General features: G+C 46.4%; 1 protein-coding gene across 1 annotated transcript in view; it reads right to left on the bottom strand.

The window, feature by feature from the left end:
• The window catches only part of LOC129385940 (uncharacterized), a 90,792-nt gene that overhangs the window by 29,467 nt on the left and 46,264 nt on the right, over positions 1-15,061 (bottom strand). Inside the window, exon 4 of the mRNA XM_055073124.1 lies at positions 8,824-8,922. Within this exon, the coding sequence (XP_054929099.1) occupies positions 8,824-8,922 (99 nt within the window). The remainder of the gene's footprint in view (positions 1-8,823; positions 8,923-15,061) is intronic.

Genomic DNA, 15,061 nt, shown 5'->3' on the forward strand with positions numbered 1-15,061 from the left:
CGGCGGAGGGGCCCGGGCGTCATTTCAACGAACGCGGCCCCAATGATCGCGTAGCCGTGCGAGGCTGTTAGGAGTTGAACAGGGCGCGTCGCATCGCGTCGCGTTGCCTTGCCCGTATCCGCCAATGACAGTGCAGCGCGAGTCCATGTCACGCTATGCCTCACGCATTAGTTCCCCTAATGCCGCCAGGTGTTGTTGCCCTCTGCGGATCTTGGCGGAGCAGCTCAGTGGAACATCCGGCAAACGCTGCACAAGGCACGATCGGTGCGCACATGCCGTTCTCACGTGGGTGCCCACGCGACGCTCGGCGAACGCGACGCTCGCGAGAACGCGAGCGAAAAACGCGCCATGGGGTTCCAGCTTTAGGCGCCAGCTTTAGGCGGCGATCGTCGGCGTAACCGAGTGAACGAGCGCCGCGAAGACTGAAAGCGAACGTGGAGAGGGGCGGAAGATAAAAGTAGATAACAGAACGGTGATAGCGCAGGAGGAAGGTGCAGCGGAACCATGAGGCGGAAATTGGAGGAGGAGAGGAGGGGAGACGGCCTGCGCTAAGGCCATTGAGTGACACTAAAGGTGGCCACGACCACATAATTCCAACAGACAATGAAGCCAAGCAAAGCATGGGGGAAATTAGCAGTAGTTGAAATTGTAATGTAGAAAATAATATGGAAATTGGACGTAAAGATAACGCATCGCCGGTTGGAGCCGAACCGACAACCTCCGCATTACGCCTGCACGTGACTACCAGTTGTGCTACGGTGACGACTATCAAACTGTCCACCAACTTGGGCATGTACGTTTACTAGAAATAGCCCTTCGAGCTTTAGCCAGCGCCACTCAGAGCCAAGGTGGGCGGATGTGGAACATGCTTTTCAGCCCGATGGCTTCACGTAACATGTGATCTTAGGGAGAGCGGGCACGTGGCGAATAAACTATCGCTTGCTACCTAATGGCATCATGGCTGCCAGATTGGAGACCCTCGCAATGAATAAGCGAGATAATAAGGGGAAGCGAGGGGCTCGATTTTGTTAATCACGACCATATAAAGCCTACAGACAATGAAGCCAAGGAGGAAATCAGCTGAAGTTGAAATTGTAATGCAGAGAATAATAAGTAGGCGACAATTAAAACGTAACGACATTCCTCCTCGCCCGGCCTCTCTTTCTCCTGGTATCCTCGCCGCACGCGCCTTCGCTCGTCGCTCGCAGTTTGGTCGTATGCTCGGGGCGAGCTCTGGTTCTAGAAGCGATGATGGAACGCTAGGAAACTGGGGGACGCAGATGGTTTTTGAGCTTTTTGGGCACAGTAACTGTGCACTTGTTTTGCCGCCTCGGGCTGTCTGCCTGAATCCAGTTATAAGCCTTTTGAGGTTAGTTTCGTGGACAAATTTGTTTTAATGTCGAGTTGTAGCAAAACATGCAGCGCTGTTGGTCTCGCCAATAACGTATACGCAATGTACGTGATGTTCATATGCCTGCCAGAGCTTTATTAGAGTGATCAGTCGCCCACGACCAGTGTGCCTGCAGGCAAGAACACTGGCGGCTTGCACAAATCAAGCCTCTTCGCGAGTTATTTCTGTTCTACTGATCATATTCTTTATTTGGCTTTCGAAAAACACTCGCTCGGCGTGAAAGCGCGGCGTTGAAGTCAAGGTTCTGCCGGTACTCGCAAAAGGCGATGCGTTTGCGGGTGTGAATCACTATGTAGCTGCTCATTCAACAACTCGGATGTGTTTGCACGGCTCAAAGTGTGTACATGTGTACTTACGCGAACCTAATCGACTGCCGTGTGCCCAGCTTGGGAATCTTCATAATTTAATCATCTTAATACCACGATGAGTGAACATAAGGCGCGTGACATATTCGCCTGAATAAGGCGAGCGTCCCGTAGAAACGTGTGCGATCAACACGAAGCATCTTAACTATTCTCGTCGTTTCGTCATGACACTGGCATCTCTGTATGCAGCGATATTGGTCCTACGCCTTTAACACAGATTTGTGATGTTGTCTCTCAAGCGCAAACATCATAGTGGAACCTTTACTTCATTTTTCAAGAAAGCGTATGCACGCATGAAAGTTACGCAAAGAAACGGTTCCCATCATTTAGCACCTTCCCCCTTTTCGGTGCACATATTCCAAGTCAGTATGAGTCAACAAGCTCGTGCAACACTTTATTCTGCCGAGACAGCGAATGGCAGAAAACCTACTCACAATAGTCAAATCATATAAACTTGGCAATGAACAGCTTGTCCTCACATAAACATTCGCAGCACCTAACAAAAGCGTGGACTGATAAAGCTACGCGCTCTCACTAGTACAACAATGACGCATATTACGTATTTAGCATCACATACGATAGCACACAGCCTACGCACTCCATAGCGTCATACACTATTGACTATAGCGCAATCAGGTATGAGCGCCGAGAATAGCACCCCTGCATAATATGTATTCCTGAGCGCCATACCCCGTAAATAAAGAAAAAGCTCCGTTCGTACACGTTTGCACCGGCAGTACCGTTAATATGAATCGCTAGCATAAGACAAAACAAAAAAAATTTTGCGGACGCTTAAGCTTCAACTTTAAGAGTGGAACGCGAATGCTTTCAAATATCCCTGACGGCTTCTCACGCTTCCCGGCAACAGCAGCTTATGCAACGGTAATATTTATCAAGAAACGCTGGCCACAAACACTATGCAAGAAGGCCAGTTTTGTGATAGAAACGCGGCCTCTTGCGTCGGCCGCGGATGTGCGGAGGCGAGCGCCATCAGGAGGTGTTGCAAGTAACCCGGCGCGCCGCTCTATGAATGGTAGAAACGCTGGAAAAGGGGGTGTGTTTGAGTTTCCACGTAACAGAATTATGTTTTCTCGTATGTTCAAATTACAGTCCGACGCTATCACGTCTGTAGGTTATGTGTAAGTTGTACGTTACAATTTTTCTTGCGCGTTTTACTTTCAGAAATTTCATTGATTCAGTAACTTCTCTGCGCTACACGGAGGTCCTGCATGGTAGGGCATGTGTAGTTCAGAATGATTTTTCGCTTAACGGTCGATGCTGCATGCAGGACGCCATATGCCGACACCGGATGTTCTGCCACACGGGGTTAGCCCAAACGTGTGAAATCCCTTGCGAGTTCCTCGCCGCGGCAGCTCCATTGGCAACTGTCATGGTGGCGAGTGTGCCGAGACCCGGAAAAGAAAAATAGCCAAACGGGCGCGTAGACCTTCTCCGCCTACTACACCCATGCTCATCGCCACCGCTGCGGCGGCGAAATAAAAGTATGTCGCTACCGTTATTTTTATTCAGGGGGCTTAGCTTGAGCATGCGCTGAGTTGCCGGCGCTCTAGGTAACCGCAGCCGCGTGGGCGATCTGAACTTCTCTTCCGAGGTGGGGGGGGGGGGGGGGGAGGAGGGCAGGGTGCCGTAAAATGGCGAGGGCTACGCTCGTCCGAAGCGTCACGAAGCTGAGGTCTGTCGGCGGTACGAGCGTGTGTCACGGGGATCACTGCTCCTGCAAGGGGCGATGGTGAGCTACTTCGAGTAAGGCTCGATGTGACGCTCCTTTGGTTGTTGTCGCCACTGACACTGGTGGCAGGGCTTTCCTGTGATGAAGGGCCGCTCTCAGCGTGGGTTTAACGAAAGCGTGAGAAGAAAAGTGTATTGCCGCGCAAGACGCGCTGTGCGGTGACGATGGTTACAATATGACGCCAGAGTAGCGCGCGTCGTCTGCATGGAAACAAACCACTGCATGAGCGGAGGTCTGTCTACGGCGGCTGCTGTGAATCGCACCCACGCGTCACCCATGCGCTGCCTCTCGCGATCTCCCGATTATCCCGGCAGATGCGCCACACTTGACTCCATTTGGAACGCGCCGCACGACACAGATTGTCCACGCTAACCAGTGCATCGCGAAATCAAAACATATATAGAGCTGCGGTCAAATTTAGCTTTGGGAAGTGTCGTAATCGTCGGTGAATTTTTTTTACCTGCAGTAATTTCAATCTGAGGATCGCCAAATCAAAGGCAAATTGCACGTTAACCCAGCTTAATCGAAGCGCCCTTGATCAGTGTGGCCCGGCAAATATTCTTCTCTGCGAAAACTCACAACAGCGGAAAACTTTTCCGCGTTACAGTTTCCGAAAACGGAGCGTGGGAAAAGGCGATTGCCTGCTGGCTGCAGTGTTACTTGAAATTGTTATAAGTTAATGACTCTTTTTAGTCATTAGCTCACCCCAGATCATAAACCATCTTATGAGCACACGAGTGTTCCGTAGATGGGTTTCTCTATTGATATTAACGATTTATGCTATGTCATTCCGCACCATGCGCCCATGGATGTCATTGAACACAGCACTTGTCCTTGTAGCTTCTTCTTGCGTTCTCTGTTTGCTTTTGTGCTGCTTATATCAATACCGAACACAAACTAGCCCGGTCTCACACCTTACCTCTTTAAATCCGCACTGATATGGATCAAGAATTTTGTTTCAGTCAAGGAAATCTAAAAGGCGACGGCTTGTCATTTTTTCAAAGAGTTTGCAAATACGACTCGTAAGGACAATTGGGCGCTAACTTCTTACTAATGTGGCGTCTGGAGAGGCACCTTGTTTTAAAATTGGAATGACAACGGATTATTTCCATGCAGATGGAAGGTATCCGACACCCCATATTTCATTGAAAAGTGCGAGTAGCGTTATTTAAGTATCACTGTTTACACTATGTGTGTTTACAGGAGGTATTCAGAGACGTGGATTGGGAAGAATTGGGGATAAGAGTTAAGGGTTAAGGTAATGGTTAAGAGTTATTGATAAGAGTTAAGAGTTACCTTAGTAACTTGCGATTTGCTGATGATATTGCCTTGCTTAGTAACTCAGGGGACCAATTGCAATACATGCTCACTGACCTGGAGAGGCAAAGCAAAAGGGTGGGTATAAAAATTAATCTGCAGAAAACTAAAGTAACGTTTAACAGTCTCGGAAGAGAACAGCAGTTTACGATAGTTAGTGAGGCACTGGAAGCCGTAAGGGAATACATCTACTTAGGGCAGGTAGTGACCGCGGATCCGGATCATGAGACTGAAATAATCAGAAGAATAAGAATGGGCTGGGGTGCGTTGGCAGGCATTTTCAGATCATCAACAGCATGTTGCCACTATCCCTCAAGAGAAAAGTGTATAACAGCTGTGTCTTACCAGTACTCACCTACGGGGCAGAAACCTCGAGGCTTACGAAAACGGTTCTACTTAAACTGAGAACTAAGCAACGAGCTATGGAAAGAAGAATGATGAGTGTAACGCTAAGAGATAAGAAAAAAGCATATTGGGTGAGGGAACAAACCCGAGTTCATGACATCTTAGTTGAAACCAAGAAAAAGAAATGTGCATGGGCAGGACCTGTAATGAGGAGGGAAGATAACCGATGGTCATTAAGGGTTACGGACTGCATTCCAAGAGAAAGGAAGCGTAGCAGGGAGCGGCAGAAAGTTAGGTGGGCGGATGAAATTAAGAAATTTGCAGGGACAACATGGCCAGAATTAGCGCATGACCGGGGTAGTTGGAGAAGTGTGGGAGAGGCCTTTGCTCTGCAGTGGGCGTAGCCAGGCTGATGATGATGATGGTGGTGCAGATGTTTAATCATATCATATATGAGCCTATCAGGCCATGTGCAGCGCTCTGATATGCAGTCCAGGAAGCTTTCAACTCGGTAATGTTAAAAGGCTGTGTGTAGGATTCCGCCTGTCAGCATTTACGATCAATTGCCTTGCGTTCTGCTATGTCTTTGTGTCTTAGAAATGCCACAGCATAATTATTGAAACTGAATGCGTGCTAGACGTGTTCGCCAAGAGTGTCAGCTTGGTCTTCCAAGTTATTGGCTTCGTCATTCATTAGGGGCAACGAATGAATTTCTTGGCCCTTTAGCCTTCTTTGCTCATTCCATACTTTCGCCTCCTGAGAATACGAATATATAGTAGAGAAAACCACTCCCAGCTTCTCCTTCGTGTCTGTCGTCGCTTCCATCTTTCGTGAGGTTTAACCTGCTTAAATTCCACAAGACTTTCAGCACTAAGACATTGACGCAGTTTACGCCAGACTTTATTTTGTTTACTGCACGCCTGTCCGCAGTCATCATTACACCACGAGACCTATCTTTTTCGTCGGCTACCATTTGTTTAAAGAATTACTTTTTCAGCGGCGTCAGTGATAACGGCAGTAAAATATAACACGGAATAATCTATAATAAAACTGCTAACAAGATCTCGTGATATATAAGTAGATTCTTTACAACGTTTACAATCAGCCGAGGCTGATTTCCAGCGAGGGATATACGCAGCAGAGTCACGTTGTGTTGTTAAGTCTAGAGTTGCTGGGATGTTCTCACTTACAAACGTATTTTTCATTCCATTCCATTCTAGGTCACGGAAAAGAGAAGCGGAGCCAATCGACACGTCTATTGAAGAATATGTATTATGGTTGAGTATGTGATATGTTGGCTCCTTGTTATTCAAGAGGCCCACACCGGAGTTTACCAGAACGCTTTCAGTGAACCGACCTCTCGCGTCACATCCGGAGTCTCTCCACATCGTGTTTTGGGCGTTAAAATCAACCACGAGTACGTAGAGGTCCGGAAGGAGAACTATAAGTTTACAGAAATCGGTTTTTCTGATATGATAATTTGAGTGTATGTATATAGAAGATAGGGTGGACAACTTATTTTAAATATTCACAGTTTCAGCTGAAAGGCGATGCATCGATTGCGATAGTAAATTAAACAAAAAGTAAAACAGCTATACGATGTAAGAATGGTAGTTTTATCGGACGTATAAACTTGTAAACATTCGCTTGCTTACTAAATCAACAAGCACGGTATCACGCGTGCACAGGTAAACATTACATATCTCACTCAATGATCGGGGAAATTCGCTATCAAAACGCTGGAGTGAGGAAGCGCGGCAGCAGTAGCAAGCGAATTGATCATCGCGTTGCCTCTGGCTTCAACGCGAACAAGCTATCGAAAGCACAGCGCATACGAAACTACCAAGACTCGGTGCATTTTGTGCAGAACAGCATTCGTTTCAATGAAAAAAAAATTCACGCAGAAACTCCACTGGATTTCTCTAAGTATGCGTATCCATTGTGCCACTAGCTCATCTACACGCAGCCCAGTGATCAAAATTTGTCTGACCGCTACAAACACTTACCAACCCTTATCGGTCGTTATCAACCATATCTGATTACATCCTACCCTTATGGGCTCTTATCTGTTATGAAGCTTATCTGACTCGATCCGAGCCTCATAAACCTTTATCGATCGTTATCAAACTTATCGCAATCGATTCAATCATTATCAACACTGATCTGTCCTTATCAATCTTACCGGACATGATCAGACCCTTATCAACTGCTATCTGTTCTTATCAACCTTATCTAACTTGACCTGACCATTGCCGGTTCTTATCAACCTTATCAGAATTGCTCTGACCTTTATATGCCCTTACCGCGCTTCCGCAAGTTATTCATCGGCGTCGAACCATTATCAACCGTGATTGATGCGTCGGGGATGCGGCGTGCTTGACATTAAATTTTTGCAAAAACAGATCTTTCGTGATGTGTACAATGCTTCAAGTCGGGTCTACATGGGCTCCTAGAGACGGCTTTTACTCCACCATCACCAAAACATTCAATAAAGCCTTCATGAATACTGACCTCCTTTGAAATTTGTTTTGTACCAACTGTATAACACATTCACATGAAACGATATATATTCGCCTTATGCAAGAGCGAGAGTTTAGCACAGTTAGTGAGACACTCGGCTCCTGAGCGTCGGGTCGTAGTTTCGAAATTCACCACCGTAAACATTCTTTCAACTATTTTGTTTTATGCGTTAATTTCTGTATACCGATTCGTTTTACGTGGCGGACGGACACGTTTTCTCGCTGGGTAGGCATAGAAATGCTTGCGCATTTAAAACAGCATCCGAACCGCATAAGTCAGGGGTCCTGATAACAATGCGAAGCGCGTAACGCTTCCCGAATCCGATTCCCGGTAAAAATTACTGTTGCGCAAGCTGCCGTGGCGACGGCAGCTTCCGACACGGCGAGTGTCGTCGCTACCCTTTCGCATGTAAACGAACCAGCCTAGCAAGCGTTTTTCACTGCTGCAGTAGTACCGCTATGGGTAGGCAACGCATAGATGGACTACGCATGAATACGAGGAGCGGCAAAGGGAAAAGAAACGGCAATAGCACCAGCGGCGGGTTGTCAAAATGGCCATTACTCCCATTACTCTAAAGCAGTAACGCATTGCACACCCGCCTCAGCAGTTGAAGTGATGTTCTTTAACAGCTTCGCTGAACATCCACTTTCGCAGGGCCGGAATGGCGAGTCAATTTTTTTATTCGTCTTTTTGCTGACTCACTGCAGGATCATTCGGGACTAATCTCGCAGATACTGTCTTTCTTAAAATATGGTGTTTAATGTTTCGTAGTTAAATATCCGCAAAACTTCATTAGAGATACGTTACATATAATTCCTATGTTCCATAGAACTATCGACCACACGTTAATGTTATTTGCCTTCTCTGGTTACCTCTCGCCTTTGTGCGCTATAACACCACATAAGATCAGTGATGTCAGCCTGAAGCCCCCATATTCGGCCAGTCCGATCTTGGCTGCAGTGCCACCAAGCATTTTTTCTTTCTTTCATACTGTGTCCTCGACGTAAACACTTGCAAGACACGAGCTAACTCTTTTAGGAATGCTTGAGTCATAGTTTCTCTCGATTTTGGAGTCATTCGCTTGTTCGACCCGTTTCAAGATGATGAATACATACCATAATGGCCAATGCTCCATTCTCCTCCTCCTGGGCTGCTCATGTTGCTGAGCCTGGGGTGGACTTCGCTGCACGTTGGCAAGTAGCATGGAGAGGGAGCTGCACCAGTCGTTCATGAAAGCTCAGAAAAGGTCCTTCACAAAGCACACAAAACTAAAAACGGCACAAGCAACCTAGCCGTGAGATCTTTTTGCAGATTAACTGCTGAAATGCGCGAAACCCAAGTGGAGCTTTAAGTGAGAAGCTATACCGCACCCAAGACAGAAAGTTCTTTATAGGTTGTCTGAGAATAACAAATTCCACGCAGTGCTGAGCAACGATATATGATGATGTATATGGGTCACTGGCGCAAGGGCCAAGTCTGCCCAAATAGCGCCAAGCATTTCACCATGAATCATGAATCTGCAATAAAGCAACCGATCACGAAAGGTAGGTGTAACGTGGCTATATAGTGCCCTAAAACATTCGTTATAAAGTGCGCAGTATATATATATAGATATATATATGTGTGTGTGTGTGTGTGCGCGCCTGTGTGTGTGTGTGTGTGTGTGTCTGCGCCTGTGTGTGCAAGACATCTATGCCAATAGCTTATGCGTTCTGCATATATGTCAAAAGTAAATTTTTGAAAAGGAGATGCACTAAAACGTGTTGATGTCAGTACTCCTGCCTCAGGAGGATCCTTGAAGGCAAGGGTCGACACGCATGCCTTGTAGGAATCGCTAATACCGCACCAGGAGCCTCTAGTGCGTGGTCGTGCTACAAATATATTGGGCTCACTACATGAAATAAATCAACATCCTTTAAAAACATAAAGCTGCCTTCGTGTCAAAGGATAGTTCTGCGCCAAGAAATAGCCGGATGAAGGAGAATGTGGTCTCGGTAAGCAAGAAGAAACTGCTTTTTCATTTCAGCTACTCTTTCCCAACACTCCAGCAGGATGTACAGGAAGTAAGTGTATTGCCCCACTTGCCACATATAGGAGGTTCACTAGCCGTCAACACCTAGGTGTGTGTACCGTATTTTCGAGGTATTCAAAGACCACAGAAAGTGACCTCAATTTCACGTATTTTCGCTGGCACCAGCCGATTTCTTAAACGCAGCTGAATTAAATAATGGTTATTCGAGGTTTTAGTGTCGCATATTTGCTGCCAATAGCTTCTATCTTTTTTGCGCAACGTTGGCTTGAAGTGTAGAGCAGGAAGAGATATGCATAAATTTCAGGCATTCGTTGCTACGGATGTAGCGATTTGACCTGCAAGCGTGTTACCTTCGATACCTCTGTGCACCGGCACCCAGCACAATAAAACATGTTGGGTAGATGCATATTTAGTGCATAGCAGCGGATAAAGGGATTTCTGTCTTTGTAATAATTTTAATGCTATTAGGGCACTTAAAGAGTTTGTCAATATAATTGGTTTTCTTGAAACCTTGATTTCATGGTATGTTTTACTGTCGACAATATTGCATAGTCCTCATCAGTAAATATGCTTGTTTCTGGGTGCAAATATTCGAACTACGCGAAGGATGGACTGATTGCGGAATAGGAAACGCCAGCATGCGACTTTGATGCGGTGGTGTAAAATTCAATACAAGAGTATTTCGCCTGAAGCCCTAGGAAATGCGTACGGTTATTTATCTCTGGAACGTTCTTTGTGACTTCTACAAATGATGCATTGCATTCTAACAGTTGCCACTGCCACGGTGGTGCAAGTTTCGCTGGAGTCATTAGGTAGTGTTAAAGAACTGAGGCGCCCATTTCCTAACAGCGAAGCAGCTGGGCTGCTTCGCTATAGGTCGGTAATAGAAAAGTGTGGCACATATGGTATCATTTAGGATGGAATAGGAAGAATATCCAGAGTTTGAATTTATTTTCAGGGAACACGTAAAACTGGTATATGACCTAAGAAGATGGAGTGACCATGCATTTCATTCCACATAAAGCTTTGTGCAAGGCTTGTCCAAAAGGCTCCGGTGACTAGGCGGATGCATAGATGGAGAACATGATCGAACATCTCCAAAGCAACGGATGCAGCATGGAGATAAGATATTGCGCTGTAGTCAAGATGTGAGCCAACAAGGCTCCTGCGCAACTTCAAAAAGCGTCTCCTGTCGCTGTTCCATGTTGTCTGTGGTAGAAGTTGCAATAAGTTCACTACATTCAGGCATTTATCTTTGAAGTATTTTGCGTATGGAATGAATGTTAATTTCGGGTCTAAAACAATGTCGACAACTTTGTACTGCGTGCTTACAGATTGTATACTTCCATAGAGTGCAATAGCCAGGCTCTGGTACAATGCCTCCCTTATTGTAAAAAGAATCAATTTACTTTTCTGTAGGCTCATCCCAACATTGCTTTCATCAGTCCATTTAGTCACATAATTTAGCCCAAGCTGTACATGGCGATCGCAGGCAGATAGCGAAATTGCACGATTTAAAAGCTCATCTGCACGTCATCTAGGTATTTACAATAGAACATATTAGGTTGAATAGCTGTGTGGAAAGAATAAATTTTCACAACGAAAAGCGTAAAACTAGCCAGACCACCTTGCGGAGCACAATTTTCTTGGCTGAAAAACCTGAAGGTTTGGCCAACCCTTACACCGAAAGAAAACTCCTACGAAGAGACTTCGGTTTTATAAAGCATGTTGCTGCGAACACCCATGGCGTTAAAATCTCGGATAATTCCGAAGCAACATTCAAGAAACACGGAGACAAAGAAGTGCTTGTGTATGAACGCGTCCCTTGTGTAAGCCTAAATGCTGACAACGTAATCTATTTTGAGTTCCCTTTTCTGAAGCCAGATTGGAAGAGTACTATACTGTTGCTTTCCAGGCGACAGATTAGGCTCCGGTTTAGCATTATTTCAATGAACTTGCAACGACAACTTCTCAAAGCTATAGGTCTGTAAACAGTGGCAAAGGACTGGTTCTTGCCTTATTTAGGTATAGGGACAATAATAGCTTCTTTTCATGCGGATGGAATGTAGCCAGTTCTCCACATCGCATTTAAAAAAGACAGCTGTGTTTTCAGAGCTTTTGGTTGAAGGTACTTCGTCATTTCATGCTTAATGTTATCGACATCTGGTGCGGACTTGCTGCAACAATTTAAATATGTTTGGAGTTCAGCTAAATGGGCAATTGTATGTCTCATTTCCCGCAAATTTTCATTGAAGGAGCTGTCATGTTGCGCGTTCTGTGAATAGCAGGAAAGTGTGCAGGTTGATCGATGGACGGGAGATTTCTTCAAAGTGTTCACCAAGAAAATCAGCCCGATCCTTCAGGCTGTCACATTCTGTATGTACTATAAGCACAAGGTATTAATGCCGGCGTTTTCATTTATTTGCCCTGTTCCAAGCTTTCGTTCTATCCTTTATAGTTTTCACACTCGAGATGTACCTTTCCCAACTGTCTCTCTTCGCAGGTCGAAGTGTTCTGCGCTGTGACTTCGCTTGCTAAAAGTTAACGTAGTTCTCAGCAGTACGGGAGTCCCAGAGCAGCCCCCAAGCTTTGTTTTGTTTTGTATTTTACGGGTTTATTGGCATTACTCGTTGCACGACGAGATGCGGCTTTTATTAACCAGTCCGTTGGTTTGTTTACATTTCTCAGCATGCCAATTATAAGACCTGTTAGATACGCCATAGCATCGTCTATATTGGAAGCAGCAATGTCATCTCGGCCTAAATATGTGAGCTCTCAAAGAACTCCCAACTGGCTGAGTCGACATTCCATCGGGGAGAATATGGGGATCAACGACCTCGTTTTGGTAACCTGAAGACTATCGGAAATCGATGACTTCAGTCGGAAGTCTTTAGAACGTTCCATTCAAGGCATGTCACAAGCGTACTTGATGGAGGTGTATGTTTTGTATGGCAGGTTATAATTTCACGACTAAACAAGCTAACAGCCACAGAACACAATGAAGTGAGCGACACAAGAGCACGCACGGCTCTCTCCGGAGAAGATAAAGTTGGCGCCGCCGATTATTCCCCAGAATCTCGGAATATAGAGTTTTTATTTTTCGCACCGTCGTCCCGTGCACTGTTCTTTGCGTCTTGCGACACTAGTGGAGGTGATGGGTACTCCCTAATGCCCGGAACTCCTGTGCGGAGTGGAGCATCCAGTCCAAACCCGCAACCAGTTTCTACAGTGAACACTCCTAACCACCGCTACTCTCGCCGGCTGCAGGACTTCAGTCCGGAGGTGATTTTCTGGGAAAAGCCCGCACCAACCTGCCCACCACCTAACGAGATGGCAACCGCAGGACCTACCGCAGGACCTTCTCAGGTGACTCTACAGCATCCTCAGACTCCCGAAACATTCCACGGTGATTCTACGGTGTGGGAACATCGGCCTATTTCCCCCGCCCGCAACTAGAGCTTGGCCGCAGAGGACGCCACTTGTTCCACTTGTTCGCTGGTCGGACATTTGGCACACTGTCGACCGCCGTCTCGTTCTTTTATTGTGTAGAAATTGTGCGTTTACCGTTTATGGCCCTGTATACCAGAGGTTTGCACCTATCTTTCCTCGAGCCCGCCTCGAAAACAGGCACTACAATGACGTTCCTACGCAAGGACATACATTCACTCGTCGTCCTCGCTCTCCGTGACCCGCACCGAGCTCTTCGCCGCAAGGTCGCAGTTACGCCGAAGTAAGGGCAGATCCCCTAGCCCTCGCCGGGAAACGAAGCGAAGCGACGTAGGGAGGGGGAGGGGGGAGGTCGCCGACCGTCGAAGTGCTACAACACCACCAGCACCATTTGTGAGATCGGACGATATGCCGCTGCCAACTCCTAGGGAAGTCGTAAGTACCGACCTCACTGTTTTTATAGACAAACACCTTGCAACCACGTTAGTAGATACTGGGGCAGATTTCTCGATAATCAGCCAGAAACTCGCCGATAATCTTAATAAAGTGAAGAAATCATAGACAAGTCCCCGCATAAGATGCGCCGCAGGTCAATTGATGACCCCAACAGGCAAATGCACTGCCCGAAATAATATCGGTAGCTCGACATTTGCTGCAACTTTCGTTATTTTGCCGGAGGGCTGCAGACACGTGACATTGCGAATGAATTTCCTGCATGGATACGGCACTATTATGAACAGTAGGGGCAGGTCTGTCACGTTTTGGATGGGCACTGATTCGGTCTTACCCTGGGAATATCAGCGACATGAGCATTTACGTATCTTCGGTGATGATGTGACCATTCCTGCGCACTCAAGTGCTCTTGTGCCTGTAATATGTGGCACGCCATGCAGCTCCAACACGATCGCCGAACAAATTCCTTTTCTGATATTTAGTCATGGCATATCCATTGCAAGAGGCGCCGTTAACATTACTCGTGGACACACAGACGTCCTACTAACAAACTTTCGTCCTGAACGCCGGCATCTTACAAGAGATAGGGCAGTCGCGTACGCGGAAGAGCTCAATGAGGTTACGGACTGCATGACTGTGGAAGAACAGATTCCGCCGGCCTACCGACCGTGCATCTGTCCATTCACGTCGGCTCAAGCTTGCTACCTACACAAGAAGAGAGACTCCTTAAGCTTATTGATGAGTTTCGGGACTGTTTCTCTTCGCCGAAACCAAAGCTACACAGCGGGAAACAAAGTGAAACAGCTCAATTTTTTACAGAGAATGTACTGATACACGGTGTCCCAAGAGTAATAATAACTGACAGAGGAACTGCACACACAGCTGAGCTATTGGGCACTGTTTTAAGACTTAGTGGCACATCTCACCGGCAAGCAACGGCGTGCGATCCGCAAACGAATTGACTCACGGAGCGCATCAATAATGCCCCTGTCACACGGGAAGATTTAATGTCATTCGAATCGACTGGCATTCGATGCATCGAATGCCATTCGGTGTCTTGCGGTGCTACACAGTAAAATATAATGGCATTCGCAAATGATAGCAATGACGATCTGGAACAAAATTTGTGAAATGCAAAGAAATTTTGTGCCTATTAAACGCGTTTAAGAACCTTTGCGAGTACTTTTAAAACGGAGGAAAACATTTTGACGCCAATTATTCACAACTAAAAGCACTTCGATCTTCACAAGCCAAGCCCTAACTAAAGCCAAGCCCAAATCCGGTAAGTGTAAACAAGCAATATGGCCGATATGGCGCTCTGTGGAGGAAGCGCAGCTAGCGCAGTTGATATTGAAAAAGTGAACGCCCTAGTTGCCTCTTACATTTGTTACCGAGCACAACGAAGAAACAAGGAGAGGGCA

This window comes from Dermacentor andersoni, chromosome 7, assembly GCF_023375885.2.
Source record: "Dermacentor andersoni chromosome 7, qqDerAnde1_hic_scaffold, whole genome shotgun sequence".
NCBI classification, from domain to species: Eukaryota; Metazoa; Arthropoda; class Arachnida; order Ixodida; family Ixodidae; genus Dermacentor; species Dermacentor andersoni.